General features: G+C 47.4%; 1 protein-coding gene across 2 annotated transcripts in view; it reads right to left on the bottom strand.

Annotated features, from left to right (window-relative positions):
• The window catches only part of SOS2 (SOS Ras/Rho guanine nucleotide exchange factor 2), a 358,219-nt gene that overhangs the window by 215,434 nt on the left and 126,350 nt on the right, over positions 1-16,435 (bottom strand). For both annotated transcript variants that reach the window (XM_078659714.1, XM_078659715.1), the window contains one exon: positions 3,800-3,943. In XM_078659714.1, coding sequence (XP_078515840.1) covers positions 3,800-3,943 — 144 coding nt within the window. The remainder of the gene's footprint in view (positions 1-3,799; positions 3,944-16,435) is intronic.

Genomic DNA, 16,435 nt, shown 5'->3' on the forward strand with positions numbered 1-16,435 from the left:
TTCATCTTTTTAGCACTTGCTGCACCTCACAGTGTAGAATGAAGAAATACAATGGTTAAGAACAGCTTCACAAGCACTTACACTAAGAGGTCATGTGCAACTTGAACGGGGTAAAGTTGGGATAAAGCAGACAGGGTGAAAATAGGAGGTTCTGGTTTTTTAAACAGATAATCTTAGGGGGTTACCACACTTAGACATCAAGTAGAAAAATAAACTCTACACTCATTAGGAAGTGAATGTAAGTGGTAAAAACAGGAACATGACATACATTTAAGTAATAACATGAATAAAGAAGTGATATCTAAGGTTAATAAAAAGCAACGTAACTGCAGACCTGTCAATGAAAGATATGATTATTACCATAGTTGAAGGGAAGGATATGTCACATAAGGAAATGTTAGATGGCAAGTTAAGTTTGAATCCTAGTTATGTAGTGGGAGTGCTAATGTGAGCGCATCCCTTCATCACGACGTACATCGAGATGTCACTGTATTCACAGTGTCACTAAAAGGCAAACTATGGTGTTAAATATTTGCAAAAAGTTACTATTTTACTTACAATAATTATTACTACTGTATTTTATTATGAAAACCATGCAAGTACTTTAAATGTAACTGATCAAATAATCAAAACTCCAAACTGTCAAAAAGCCTTGAAGTACGAGTTACTCAACTTCGGTAACGATGTATCTGGTAGAGACTATTCTAGCTGCAGATTCCTTCACTTAAAATTATCCCCAGGTGTGAGACTGGATCTGGAAACTTTTTTGCCACAGCATCCCTGCGCGCCGGGGGCGGGGCGACATCACACGACTCCGCCCAGGCGTCGTCTGCGCACGTGACGGCAGCGAGGTCACATAAGACCCGCCCCGGCACGCCTACGTCAGTTTTCTTCGGATAACTTTTCCGCACCACAACGCGGAATCACCAGATAAAAAACTGTGGAAGCATGGGAACCGTGTGCGAAGAGCAGCAAAATTGGAAAGAAGCGGTGACTAACAACACCACACAGAATAGTGGCAACATCGTAGAACCCAAAGACAGGAAAGAAGAAAGACCAAGCAGAGCCCTGCGCAGCCACCCTGTCAGCACATAAACAGCCTCCCAATCCCGTGCCCCAGAGGCAAGAAACATGCGTAAAGTCATGGTACCCGTAGTAAACCTACCACCCCCATCCAGAGAAAGGGGACCAGTCCCAAGACAGACAGGGACAACAACCTTCCAAGCCACCCAAACATAGAGGGCAACCACCCATAAGGGGCAAGACATGGCCAGATGTCCCTTAATCAGGGGATAGCACTGGAAGGAAGGGAGGAGAGGGAAGGACAGGTTTAGAAGCAATCTCCACCAAACCTGGAGTAGCCAGAGCAGCAGGGCACTGGAGCACCAGAACCCCATCCTCCAAGAACCAAGGAGGAATGAACCGCCCCCAGACGGAGCCACCCGTCAAGAAGAAGGAAGGCACTCACAGGAGACACAGCCCCCCACCGGGAGGCGAGTACCGAAGACCAACCCAAGGGTCCTCGCAGAATTGGGGAGGAAGGGCAGGCCGTGAAGGAATCTGCAGCTAGAATCGTCTCTACCAGATACATCGTTAACGAAGGTAAGTAACTCGTACATCTGATAGAGACTTCTAGCTGCAGATTCCTTCAGGTAGAATAGATACCCTAGCAATACCCCCTGGGAAGGAGGGTCTGCGAAAGGACCCCACCAGCCAATACAGAACAGAGGGCCCCCTAGTGGACCAGGAAGAACCTCGTCCCTGCCAGGCAAGGGGAACCCCAACAAGCAGACCCCTAATGACCCCAAGGAGATGTAGGAGGGAAAAGAAGGCTGAAGAGGCACGTACACTCACAACAGAGGAACCAAAGGCAAGGGCGAGAGGCCGAAGCATCCCACTCCCCCACAAGGCAACATAACATCCGCCCAAGACCAAGACAGGAAAAGCGGAACAAGAAGCCTAGAGGGCCCATGGAAACGAGGGAAAAGAAGGCAAACCCACTCCAGATCGAGAGCAGCCTGCCAGCCATAACAGCGCCGGCAGTTAAGCCGCCAGAAGCAAGAAGAAGGAGAGGAGTTGTCCTAACGGCTAGGGTGCTCGACCTCGGACCTAGGGAACTGAGTTAGAGTCTCGGTAATGACGCTAAAACATCCTGTGATTCTGGGCAAATCACTCAATCTCCCCGTGCCTAACAAAAATGAATGTGTGTCCTCATGTAACGTAACTGGTGCTATGTAAAGCACTCTGATACCCGATTTGGGTCAAGTTTGCGCTATATAAAACTCTGAAAAAAAAAAAAAAGAAGAACAGTCCGAGGCCCCAGGGAGGCCGAGTAGGTGGAGCCTGGCAAGGGAGAACACAAGAGCGCCCCAGACCTCAGGACAGGAGCAGGGAAAGGAGGGAATGCCCGGGCACACCACTACGAGTGGCCGCGCACACAACCTCAAGGAGCAAAAGCAACCTACACAAATGCCATGGAGAACAGGCACCCGAAGGCGGCAAGAACCCTCCAGCAGAGCGCAAGCCATATAACCTAGGGTACGATAAGCCCCAACATGGGAACACTCTTTGGAAGAACTTCCGCAGCAGATGAACAAACAAAAGAGCCATAGGGAAAAAAACACCCCCGCGAAAGGCTTGACAAGCAGCCCAAGCAAACAGAAGGCCTAATCTCAGGGCCAAGTCTGTGCAACAATTCCAACACATAATCAACAAAAGGGCCGTCCAGCAGCCAACAATGCAAAGGTCCCAAGAAGGAATAAATGGCCAGAAAACGCACTCCACAGCTAGAACAGCCGGCCTAAGAAGGCCCAGAATCAACCTGACTCAGGAATCACTGAGGAGGGGACGGAGAATGATAAAGCGGAGGAGGAGGGAGCCCTGCCAAGAGCCTCTGGATGGCGGAGTCGGCCGGGGCAAGGAACGACAGGCAGCCATCAAATGGAAGATCAATGAGTCGCTCCCGAATATTCTCAGGGAATACTCCATCCCGAAGCCAAGCATGGCGACGGAGAGCAACCGAGGAAGTCATGGCCCGGCCCAACATCTCTGCGATGTCCAGGGCGGATCAGAGAATAAAGGCCGCCAGCTCCCGGCCATCCAACGCATGATGCCTTAAGTCCATTTGACCACGCTCCGGCGATGCAGCGGATCCCAGAGACTCAGCCGAGTCCCACAAACAAGAGGAGGCCCGAGCCAGCACACACAAGGTGTTCAGAGCCCGCAGGGCAGCGCTGTTCGAGGCGAACATGTTGCGCCCCCAAGAGTCCAGCAAGCGGGCCTCTCTGGACGGCTGAGTCAACAGTGGCGGCAGGGAGGGAAAAGCAGTCCGCAAAAGAGGCCTGGAGGCCGAGGGGTGGAGGAAAAGTCACGCCGGGGCACGCGGCTCAGAAGATTCTGAGGCACCGGGTCCCCTAAGGCAGGACGCCTCCAAGCCCCTGTCAAGGAAGAAGTACAAGTTTTGAAGCCCAAAGGCGTTCGTACACTGTTCCACCAAAGAAATGGAGAAAAAAGGGCCCGAAACAAGCCCGTAGCAAGAACCGGATCCTTGCTGACATCACGTGCGCGGACGACACCTGGGCCGAGTTGCGTGATGTCGCCCCTGGCGCGCAGGGATGCTGTGGCAAAAAAGTTTCCGGATCCAGTCTCACGTCTGGTGAAGGAATCTGCAACTAGTAGTCCCTATCAGATATACAATACGAGTAAAGAATATATATTATAACGTGTAGAGAATGAATACATTCACATAATGAGATCATTGCATTATTACAAAAACAAATAAAGATTTAGTTAAACACACCTCTGCAAGATCCTCAAAACAGCTGCCCACCAAAGGATGAGGGCTGCTTTCGTCCGTCATTTCAACAGTATCCTCCATCAGTCCAAAAAGTTTCACAGTCAATTCATGAATGTCAAGAATGTTGCTAAATATGATGTCAATATCCTGAGGAAATAAGAATTACCCCATTGATTAATACCACAGACACTCTTTTTACTAACAAAATCGAGAGTAAAGTGTTTAAATGCTATAAATTAATGTAGCTAACTAACTTGAGAAGTATGCTTTTAAACAAACTAGATATATTTAGTTTTGTGAAGCCACACTATTGGCAAAGGAAAGCCATGCTAAGGGTAAGATCAAATGCAAGGAGTTGCCACTGCTCAATCCTTATGATTCTATGTGTAGATTCTGGTTGAGGACCATACCACTGCTGCAGAAGTTCTTCATGAACTGGCAAGTCTGATTGGAGGACAGATACTCTTGCCCAGACGTTCTGTGTACCACACACTCCTGACCCAATCCTGATCTATTAGGGCAGGGGGCTTCAAAAACCTTTTTCTGAGGCCCCCCAAAGCAATATATGTTATAGTTGCCCCCCTTCCCCTTCAAAACTCTACGGCAAAGACTAGGGAGTGGAGGGTCAGGGCTGGGTGCAGGGGGTTTATAAGATAATTTGAGGGATATGTTTTTAGTAGCTAATAATGCACAATAAATCTGAAACTTACAAAGAGCAAATTCATCAAACAAAAACAGAAATTGACCAACAAATTCTGCTCCCCATAATCGTTGTGATGTGCTCACATTGCACACCAGGCACCAATGCAACAACAGCTGTTGAACTAGTGATAGATATCAGTAGCCCTGAGTAGAAGGATATCTACTCTGTCTCCTTCACCTGCCTCCCACCAATGTGTGATAATCACTATGGTCTTGAAACAGGCTCTGGATCTTTTGTTTTTGGGAATTCTATTCAGCGCACACTCTTCCCATGGGCATTGGAGCACTCCTCATGTTTTGAGCACCAGTTACATTAAACAGGGTCAGATTTTTTGTTTTTAGGCACATAGAGATTACGTGATTTGCCCACAGCACGCTGAGTCAATATCAGGAGCCAGTAAAGGCTTGAATTAATGAGCCACTTCTGGTTCAACAAAGGTTTTTTATTACTGAGAGGTAATATGAGTTCTTGAGTGCATCTTTTTAAAAAAACACCGATCACAATGTTTCTAGGTGTAGTCTGATACTTTTTTTTTTTTTAACAGATTTTATTGGGTTTTCAGTTTTTCAAAATTTGTATCATATATCATGTGAATACCATTTGTTTATACCATTAATGCCATTTTTAGGGTACAAGCGGTCTAGTCCTTGTTTGCATTACGTGGTACACATATGTTCAAGACCAACATTCAAGTTGACATATTAACACATAGCATCTTACATAGCATATTTACTATGATATACATTACCGTGTGATTTACCCAGATGTTGACAACCCCTTTGAACTCCCCCCACCCCACATTTGGATTGCAGATCCAGACTATGACACATTCACAGAACCTTTACCAGTATTTAACAGTGATATCTTTGTATCCGATGGGTTTATATATACAACTACACATTATTACTACATCATATTGACAGACAATCATAAGGTATGGGCTATACATTTCATTACTGTAAGGCATGTTTTAGTCATTTTGATCCATATCGGCGTCCTATATTGCAACTAGCATAACTTCCCATTCTAACGATATCGGGAGCTTGCATAGTCCTCTCGTTTCCTCCCTACGCAGCAATGCCCCCTCAGCACTACTCCATCTTATCATTTCTGTACTCCAATGCAATATATTGGGGGGGGCTTATGCCATTTCCACCGCATGCTGAGTGTTTTGATAGCTAATATTAATGCTAGGTCTATAAAACGGTATTGTACCTTATGTTTAGAGACATGCGTATGCAGCCCCAATATGCACTCTTCTACTGCATCATGTATCTCGCGTTTCGTTACCGCCCCTATGACGGTTCTAACAGTATGCCAGTATTCTTTAACAACCGGCCATGCCCATATCATGTGTAATAGGTCTGCTCCTGCCTCCCTACATCTCGGGCATCCATGCTGCGTTTGCGGGAACATCTTATCCAATCTACTTGGGGACAAGTAAGCACGATGCAGCACCATTGTTTGAATAAATTTGAAATTGGAGTTTCTCGATACCTTACTGGGGTGCTCGATTATGGCCTTCCATTCCTTGTCTGAAATATTCCTACCTACATCTCCCACCCCACTTTTAATGCTTCCAATGGGTCCCTTGTGTGAGCGCTGATGCCACTGTACAACCAACGAATCAAGTGTCTACCTCTCCCCATATAGTACACCATCTTTATTAGTTCGTTGCTATCCGGTTCCATTCTCTGCGGTTCCCAGTGTTTCTTGACATAATGAAACAGCGCAGCGTATAGCAAGTACATGTGATCCGGGGCATTTGTTTCATGGACGAAGGCATCATGGTCTAATAACGTCTTGTTGTTGAATAAGTCGCCCACCGTGCTGACCCCTACTTCCTCCCAAGGTGTTAATCTACACTTAGTTAGCGTACCGCTAGCCAACGGTATTCCCAACAGTGGGGTATTGCTAGCATATGTAGCCGGTGTGTGCGTGCATCGCAGTGCCGCTTTCCAGCATTTAAGCGCCGTATCCAGTAAAGGGGGTAGGTCTCTTGGCGTTATATGACCAGGCAATAACAAAGCATGCAGCCTCCCTTCATCTATAGCCACTTGCGTATACCCTATTTCCTGCAGGTTACGGCCCGCCACCCAGTATGACAACCACTGTAGTTGGCAAGCGTAGTAATAGGCGCGAAGGTCCGGAACTCCCAGCCCACCTGCGCGGGTACTCACTTGTAGTTTTTTAAGGCTAATCTGTCTCCTACCTGTCCCCCATATCAGATCTAACAGTAAAGTATTTAGTAAGTTGAAAGTGACTTGTGGGACCATTATTGGCAAATTAGTAAAATAATATAGCAGGTGAGGCAGTACTACCATCTTTGCTATCGCTATTCTCCCCATTACGGACAATGGCAATGCAGTCCAGAATGTAACGCTACATCTTAGGGCACGAATCGCTCTGTTAAGGTTACCTTCCAGCATGTCCGCATTCGTCCTATAAATCTGTATCCCCAAGTACTTAAATGTTGACTGAGCTATTTGCAGTTTTATGTCACCGAAATCTACGTCCAGCACATCTACATGGTCTGTGAAGAAGAAAGCATGTGATTTTGTAACGTTGAGAGCCAGACCAGACAGCCCTTCAAACTGCTTATACAAATCAAATATAGGGGTGAGAGGCAATCGGAGATCTCTAATATATACAATGATATCGTCGGCATATGCCGAGAAAAGGTGTGTCACATTGCCTATCAGAATACCCCAGTCTAAAAAACCCTGTCTCATTTTGATTGCTAGAGGCTCCAGTGCCAGTATAAAATGAGAGGCGACAACGGGCATCCCTGCCTCATTCCCTTATGTATCTTATATTCCTCCGATATGTGCCTACCCATTCTGGTGCGCGCTGTTGGGGCTTTATACAGTAGGCGCAGCCAATCCACATACTCTTTTGGAATGCCGAATTTCGGTAGCACTCGAAACATGTACGTCCAGCTTATGGAGTGAAACGCCTGTTTAAGTACCAAGGAGAGACATCCTGCAAGGGGAAACCGCTTAGGCGCTTCCGTCAGCAAATAATTTAATTTCCTAATATTTAATGACGTGCTTCGTGCCGGTAGGATCCCAGTCTGTTCTATATGGATCAACCGCGCCAGGTATGGCAGCAGTCTGTTAGCCAGGACCTTGCTCAAGATTTTGTACTCCGTAGACAACAATGAGAGGGGGCGGTAGTTAGCAATATCTGTATGATCCCTTCCAGGTTTCGGCAGCGAGATCACCAAGGCCTGCGCGGTGGTGAGGGGCAAGGATCCCTTATCCCATACTTCTGTGTATAGAGCCAGCAGTTGAGGTACTAAGATGTCCGCATACGTCGCATAAAATTCAATGGGGAGCCCATCTATTCCAGGGGTCTTATTACGTGGGAGGCTCTTCAAGGCAACTTTAATTTCGTGTGAAGTAATGGGTCCCTGCAATTCCTTCTGCGCCTCATTTGGTAGAGTTGGGAAAGTGAGAGAGGATAGAAAGGTCTCCAATTGGTCATGCGTGACGTCTATCTCCACTCCATAGAGTAGTATTTCCTAAAGGCCTCATTTATTACCCCTTGACTGGAAAGCTGTGTTCCGTTCTCCGTGGTAATTTCACTAATGATCACCGTGTTAGGGGTATTGCGAATCAACCGAGCCAATAAGGTACCTGCCTTATCCGCTTCCGCATGCGCCGTTCTAGTGTATGCCTGATAATCTATAACCCGGAGCGTCTCTAGTAGCTCCGCATGTTAAATGCGCGCATCTTGTAATAAGCCCTTCTTGTTTACATCCGACACGACTTCCTGTTCTAATCTTCCCATTGACTCCTCTACTTCCACCAATGAACGATGTATTTCCTGTCGCGCACCCACAGTTGCGCTAATTGCTTTACCTCGTATAACCGCCTTGAAGGCGTCGTGTAGTCTGATACTTATTACTAAAATATATAGATAAAAAAGGTGACTTACATATTTGCAGTGTTTTCTGACAAACTTGGAAGCACAATATATACACATGCCACTATTGCCCACTGTGCCAACGGATTCCATTTTGTGATTTTCTGACAGGACCACTGAAATCATGCAAATAGGCGGCATTTCCCTCATAATTATGGAGTTTGTCGCATTTGCCACTTAATCAGTCATCTGCTGCATAATCTGCGAATTTTAACAAAAAAAAAGTTTCTAGCGCAAACAGATAAAAGGTACTAAAAATGTAGCGACGTGTTGCCATGCAGTGGACAGCCCTTCACTAACGGTTATTAGTCACCTTTCAGTTGATCATTGGTGTGCTTTCATGGTAAACTGGTACTAATGAAGTGAATCTTTGTCCAGACAGTACTCACATGTGTGCAAATGGAAATGTAATGAAATACTATCATAAAATGTGCCACATTAAGTTGTATTATTTGCATTTTCTTGCAAAATTATTTATTTAATCCCGTCTCGTAACTTTGGTCCTTTCTTCCTACATAATTCTAGCGGTGCTGCTTTCTGGCCACAAACAGACATCTGCCTACATTGCATTAGGCAACTGAGGTTTCGTAGTAAAAATTAATTGGTTTAACTTGCATTTATTTTCCATTTAAATATATTACTCTTTTTAGCCACATCCTTGACCCTGCCAACCCACTCACTGACCCCCACCTCAGGGCATCCTGGATCACAGTTCATACTCTGTTAAACCAAATCAGCTGCTGTATGTAAATCAAGATTGCCTTCAAATGTGCCAAATCAATAAAATATCACTTCCATGCCTCCCTCATTTGCAAGTACTTCAATAGCCATTTGCCGCCCTCGGGTAATGCAGCCACAGCACTTCTAACAGGATATATACACAGCTTGTGATCTGCCAGGAGCCGCTTGCTCAACTAGTATGCTCTAGAATTCAGGGATCCAGGCAGATGGCTCACAATCATGGAAATGCCCTGGCCACAGTGGCTTAGAGACTTCTGGCACAGAATCCAGGACACCACTCCACCCTGTTTGTTACAATACCACATTCCAGTGGTGTTGCCCATGAAAACCTGCACCACTCTCTCCCTTTGATGGACAGCAAGAAGGCCTTTAGAGCAGACAAATGACCAGTCACTCAAATAGATTGAGGTGGAGCTGAGCGTCTGTTGGACATGAAAGTCCTCTGATATTCTTCAGAAGATGGCCTTTCCAAGCCCAGCAGGGACATATATGTCACCACTGTCTGCTTTTGGAATCCTAACTCGATGTTCTGGACTCTCCGCGACTGAAACTGCACTGCATCCAAATCAGCTCCAAAGAACAGAAGCCTTTGGGAAGGAGTCAGGTGTGATTTTGGCTCGTTGATGAACAAAAACAATGTCAAGAGGTTAGCTGTCGTCCGGGAATGGCTTACGACTGACTGTGACAAGCCCGTCTTTAGCAGCCAGTGGTCGAGGTAGAGGAAGACTGATGTCCTCGACCTCCAAAGATGGACCTCGACCACAGCCATCACTTTTGTTAACACTCAAAGACCTCTCATGAGGCTGAAAGGGAGCACAGCAAGTTAAAAACCCTCCTGGCCTACGTTGAACCGCAGATAATGTTGGTGGGACTGCCGGAAGGGAATGTCGCCAGGGTACAGGGCATTCAGGATGTGCACCAGTGTCAACATTTTTAATTTGTCCTTCAGCAGAAAGGCATTCACATGTGGAATGTCCATAATAGGTCAGAGACCCCTGCCCTTCTTTGGCTCAAGGAAATAACCAGAGTTACAACCCTCTCCTCTTTCAGAGTCCGGTACCCTCTTTTATTATTATTATTAAGGGAGTTTTGTAAAGCGCTTGGTTACGCTAAAAGCGTGTCCCCGCGCTAACTGAAGCACTCATAAGACACAGAAGGGGCCTACTGTTTTGAAAAGAGATGTTTTCAGTTTCCTCCGGAAACTAGATTCAGAGGGGTCCAGACGTAGATTGAGAGGTAGAGCATTCCAGCTCTTAGCCCCCAGGTATCGGAAGGATCTTCCTCCCATGCGAGCTCTCTTTATCCTCGGGACCTTGAGTAGGCCTCCCTGAGAGGAGCGCAAAGCGCTAGATGGAATATACCTGGTGACTAGGTTCTGGAGTGGTGCTGGAGTCTTATTAGCAAGGATACGGTGGCAGGTGCAGAGAGCTTTGAATTCAACTCTGCTCTTTATAGGCAACCAATGAAGGGACTGAAGGGCAGCTTTGGAGTCTGATCTTTTAGGTAGTTTTAATATAAGACGAGCTGCCGCATTCTGTAGCACCTTTAGTCTATTTATTGCTTTACAGGTAGCTCCCAGATAGAGTAGGTTGCCAAAGTCCAGGCGAGAGGTGACCAGAGCGTGTACCAGCGTTCTGCGTGCGGCCATAGGAAGAAGAACTAGGACCTTTTGCAGATTTTTTAAGACGCTGAAGCAAATACCCGTGACCCTGTCTATCTGGGGTCCGAGAGACAGGTCAGCATCGAGCCAGATCCCCAAGTTTCTGACTTCCTGCCGGGGTGTAGGTGCCTCACCCAGGCATGAAGGCCACCATGCCGACGGCCAGATGGAAGGATTTCCTCCCACCACGAGCACCTCGGTCTTGTTGCCATTTAATTTCAGGCAATTTGTGGACATCCAGGTAGCTAGGTCCTGCATGCAGGCCCTGAAGCTGTCCATGGCAAGGCCGGGTGCCCGCGAGAGGGAGACAACCAGCTGCGTGTCGTCGGCATAGGATACAATTTGCAGACCATGTCCCGCGGCAATCGGCGCCACTGGGGAGACATAAAGATTGAAGAGGGTTGGGCTCAAGGACGATCCCTGAGGAACTCCCTGGCCCAGTCCCATGTCTCTAGAGTAGTGGTCTCCTTGACGGATCTGGAAACTTCTCTCAGTCAGGAAGGATTGGATCCATTGGAGTGCGGCTCCTGATATGCCTCCATTACTCAGACACTGTAGCAAGGTGGAATGCGCTACAGTGTCGAATGCCGCACTCAGGTCCAATAGGATAAGGGCCATAGTGTGTCCCTCATCCACCCCCTGCCTTAAGGACTCCACAGCCGTCAGAAGTGCCGATTCCATTGAGTGGCGAGGGCGGAAGCCAAACTGGGTGTCGTGCAGTAAGGCGGCTTTATCAACGAAATCCATAAGCTGGAGATTAACCGTTTTTTCGGCCACCTTGGCCAAGTAGGGTAAGAGAGAGATAGGCCGTAGGTTGTCTAATTTATCGAAGCTAATATTTGGTTTTTTCCTAAGAGGAAGGACTATCGCTTTTTTCCATTCTTTAGGCACTGTCTTTGTGTTAAAAGACGCATCTAATAGATGCCTGATGTAAGGCTCCAGAACCGCTAGGCTGTCCTCTAGACGTCTAGGAGTAGTGGGGTCCTGTGGAGAGCCTGACTTCACAGACCTACAGATAGGTCAAATGGAGAGTGACACTTAACTTCCTGTAGAAGACTGGGATGTTTGTTAGAGTATAATGATACGGTAGGACACAGCCATGCAAAACAAATTGTAAGACCCATTTTATTTTATTTTTATTTTACTGACTTTCATATATCGCAAACTTGACCCAAAGGTATCGGGTATCAGAGCGCTTTACATAGCACCAGTTGCATTACATGAGGACACATTCATTTATTTGTTAGGCAAGGGGAGATTAAGTGAGTTGCTCAGAAACACAGGATGTTCAGCGTCATTGCCGAGACCGAACTCAGTTCCCAAGATTCGAGGTTGACTGCCCTCGCCAGTAGGCCAACTCCTCTCCCTAATCTATCAGACCTGATGGATTGTCATCCCGGGAGGAAGTGCTAGTTTCTCACCTCTATGAGATGGGCATGGGTCAGTAAGGAAAAACAAAAGAAGTTTTGTGGCTGTTGAAGAAGGGGCAGGGAATGGTAGGGGGTATGGGAGGACTGATGCCCATGTCGGCCTGAGTGCTGTATGTTAGACCCACATCCACAAACGTTCTGCAGTGACTGCTATACTGGTTGGGTGGACTGTTTTTGCCTACATGCTAACCCTCTGAACGTCTTCAGTTAATGTTGTCTCTGGTCTCGACTAGTATCAGTTGCAAATCTAGGACCTAAGCTGCCCTTTGGATCACCACCGCAAAGGAAGCACTTTCTTTAGTTGATGGCCCAAATGGCAATTCAAATTCTGTCTCAGGGGAGATGTAAAGTCCACTGGCCTTTTGTAAATCCATGTCAAAGTTATTATCTGTGTAATGAAGGGAGAAAACACCGCTATCCCCATCATCATCATCCCCATTCTGGGTTGTCCTCTGTAAAGGGTCAAGCCAGAAAGCTAATGGAGCCTCTGCTGCTGCATCCACCTAGTCAGAGTAAGGATCTCAAGATTACTGGTTGCGCTTTTTTAATTGCATAATGCAACATTCATCAATATCAACCCGAACTCTATTCAGTGTCCAGCACTGGATACTCTTCCATAGTTGTTGGTACCAGCACCACATGGTGGTGCCTAGCACAGGTCTTGGAGATGTAATGGAAGGCTGTAACGGAATCGGTACGGGCCAGGTCCCAAGGGTCTGTTACTCCGGTCCCAAAGGCAGGTCAGAAGGAGGCAGAAGCACACCAAAAATCTACAGCATGCCTTCTTTCAAGACTTCAATCTGCTGTAGCGTCACCAATGTCATAGGAAACCCATGACGCCCTAATTTCAGCTGAGGAGTCTGCTCCACAACCTGAGACCTTTAAGATTCCACCACTCTGCACCTTCTTTTCAGGTGCACACTGGTGGAATGGGGTTGAGTCCCGTTTTGATTTTTTCTGTTTGCTTTTGACTTCGAGTTGGACTTACTGGAGGACTTGCAGTGTGAATCTGATGCCACTTGGAACTGGCCTGACTTGTGCAAAGGCTGCAACGTGTTCTTGTGTTCAATGACATACAGCTCCGCCTCCTAGTTTCGGATTGCCATCGGTGCATGAGGGCACATTAATCACATCAACTTCCGAGTCTTGGCCAGAGCCCAGACACCAGAGGCACTCCTTGTGCCGGTCCATTACCGATATTTGTATTCTGCAATTACAGCATAGTTTGAAACCTGTCGTTTTAGGTGGGGATGTTGTTCCCTATCACACTGGAATTCGATTTAGAAGTTGTCAGAAGACTGAAAACATTGGGAGCAGGGTTCCGTATCCACGTTGGAAGGCTGGGAAATAAAGGAACTGGCATCCTTGTGCATGGGTGGCACTTAGTTCGTTGCTTTCAGAGCAGTATAAAGTCAAGAAGTCCCAATGCTTCACCTCACAGCGCACAGGCGCATTGCCAAAGAAAAGTTTCTGGATCCAGTCTGGTACCAGGGGAGCATTAGATGGTGAGAAATATGCATTAAGAGGTATCCATCAGAAAGTAGACTCGCAAGAAGCTATTCTACATGTTGAGACTTTTCCTAGTAGAGGCATGGAGCATCCATGAGTCCAAAATAAAAGCAAAAACGATTGCATGAAAGAAGCTAAACCTGGAAAAGAATTGCTTTCGTTCCCATCTCATTACTGTCACCACCTTTCCCCACTCCTCTTCACACACTACTTTAAGTTTTTGCCACACTCTCAGGGAAAGCATCTTCTATTATAGGTGGCGACTTCAATAGTCATTTCGAACCCCTTAATGGGTTGTCACCACCGATTACTTCTGAGGAGGATGTAATACTATCAATTCCTGCAGCTAATACTTACCCAATAAGGGGATAGACCCCCTTGGTCCTCCAACTGACCTCCCTAACTCTCATTCATTCGCAGAGGGCTTGTAATGGCCGGTTCCCAGACGATAACCCGGGGCATTTTACATTTAACAAATCTGCCCAGGAATCTATAATAGACTATATTTTAATAAACATTGAAATCTGGCATAAAGCAGTTACGTTTCGTGTCCTCCCCCGGGTAGAAAGTGACCATAACCCTCTGGTCCTTACATTAGAAGCACAAGTACCAGAACTAGGGCAAGCTTTGGACCATAACCAATATGACAATTTAACAGTGGTAGATGGCGGTCGGCGGATCCGTTGGGGTCTAATAACCCAATCCCCAGATACGATGGCGGACATGTACTCCTGCGTTATCCCTATGCTGGAAAAGGCAAGTCTTCTCACAGGCATTGGATGCTGTGAGGATGACAACATAGAGTTGGGAAAAGTGCATCAGGATTTGGTCGCAACCCTGGCGGCCTTTTTTTATAGTAACAAACCAATAAAGAGCAATCGCCCCAGAGAAAAAAATCTCTGGTATAACTCGACATGCAGGGACGCTAAAAGAGCGCTCCTGACATGCCTCAACAAGCATTAGAAATGCAATCGGGCTCGGATTTGAGTTTGAGCTAATGGCATTGTAAATGGCAATGTCTTTTCGCCATGTGTTATGGAGTGTGTGCATGTGGTGTGTAGTGGAATTATGTGGGTTGGATTGTAATTTTACCAATGGTGGCATGCTGTGCTTTAGATGAATATGTTTAAAAGTAAAGTGTACCATACTGCGATTGCTACAATAGTTAATTGTGGATGCGTTAACAATTGATGCGTGCACTGATGGCTGGTGGTGTGTGACTCACTGTCACTCACTGTCACTCTACACTCACTGTCACTCTGCACTCACTGTCACTCTGCACTCACTGTCACTCTGCACTCACTGTCACTCTGCACTCACTCTGCACTCACTCTGCACTCACTCTGCACTCACTCTGCACTCACTCTGCACTCACTCTGCACTCACTCTGCACTCACTCTGCACTCTGCACTCACTGTCACTCTGCACTCACTGTCACTCTGCACTCACTGTCACTCTGCACTCACTGTCACTCTGCACTCACTGTCACGCTGCACTCACTGTCACGCTGCACTCACTGTCACGCTGCACTCACTGTCACGCTGCACTCACTGTCACGCTGCACTCACTGTCACGCTGCACTCACTATGCACTCTGCACTCCCTATGCACTCTGCGCTCCCTATGCACTCTGCGCTCCCTATGCACTCTGCGCTCCCTATGCACTCTGCGCTCCCTATGCACTCTGCGCTCCCTATGCACTCTGCGCTCCCTATGCACTCTGCGCTCCCTATGCACTCTGCGCTCCCTATGCACTCTGCGCTCCCTATGCACTCTGCGCTCCCTATGCACTCTGCGCTCCCTATGCACTTTGCGCTCCCTATGCACTCTGCGCTCCCTATGAACTTTGCACTCTGCGCTCCCTATGCACTCTGCACTCTGCGCTCCCTATGCACTCTGCACTCCCTATGCACTCTGCACTATGCACTCTGCACTCCCTATGCACTCTGCACTCCCTATGCACTCTGCACTCCCTATGCACTCTGCACTCCCTATGCACTCTGCACTCCCTATGCACTCTGCACTATGCACTCTCTATGCACTCTGCACTCCCTATGCACTCTGCACTCCCTATGCACTCCCTATGCGCTCTGCACTCCCTATGCGCTCTGCACTCCCTATGCGCTCTGCACTCCCTATGCGCTCTGCCCTCCCTATGCGCTCTGCCCTCCCTATGCACTCTGCCCTCCCTATGCACTCTGCACTCCCTATGCACTCTGCACTCCCTATGCACTCTGCACTCCCTATGCAAGCAGCCGCTGCCTGGCACTGAAGCCTGATCTGTGCTGATGTAATCTGCAGGGCTGCTCTGTGTCTTCATCCTTCTTGTGTCTGCAAGCAGCCGCTGCCTGGCACTGAAGCCTGATCTGTGCTGATGTAATCTGCAGGGCTGCTCTGTCTCATCATCTTCTTGGGTATGCAAGCAGCCGCTGCCTGGCACTGAAGCCTGATCTGTGCTGATCTAATCTGCAGGGCTGCTCTGTGTCTTCATCCTTCTTGCGCCTGCAAGCAGCCGCTGCCTGGCACTGAAGCCTGATCTGTGCTGATGTAATATGCAGGGCTGCTCTGTGTCTTCATCCTTCTTGGGTCTGCAAGCAGCCGCTCCCTGGCACTGAAGCCTGATCTGTGCTGATCTAATCTGCAGGGCTGCTCTGTGTCTTCATCCTTCTT

This window comes from Lissotriton helveticus, chromosome 9 (genome assembly GCF_964261635.1).
Source record: "Lissotriton helveticus chromosome 9, aLisHel1.1, whole genome shotgun sequence".
In the NCBI taxonomy this organism is placed as follows: Eukaryota; Metazoa; Chordata; class Amphibia; order Caudata; family Salamandridae; genus Lissotriton; species Lissotriton helveticus.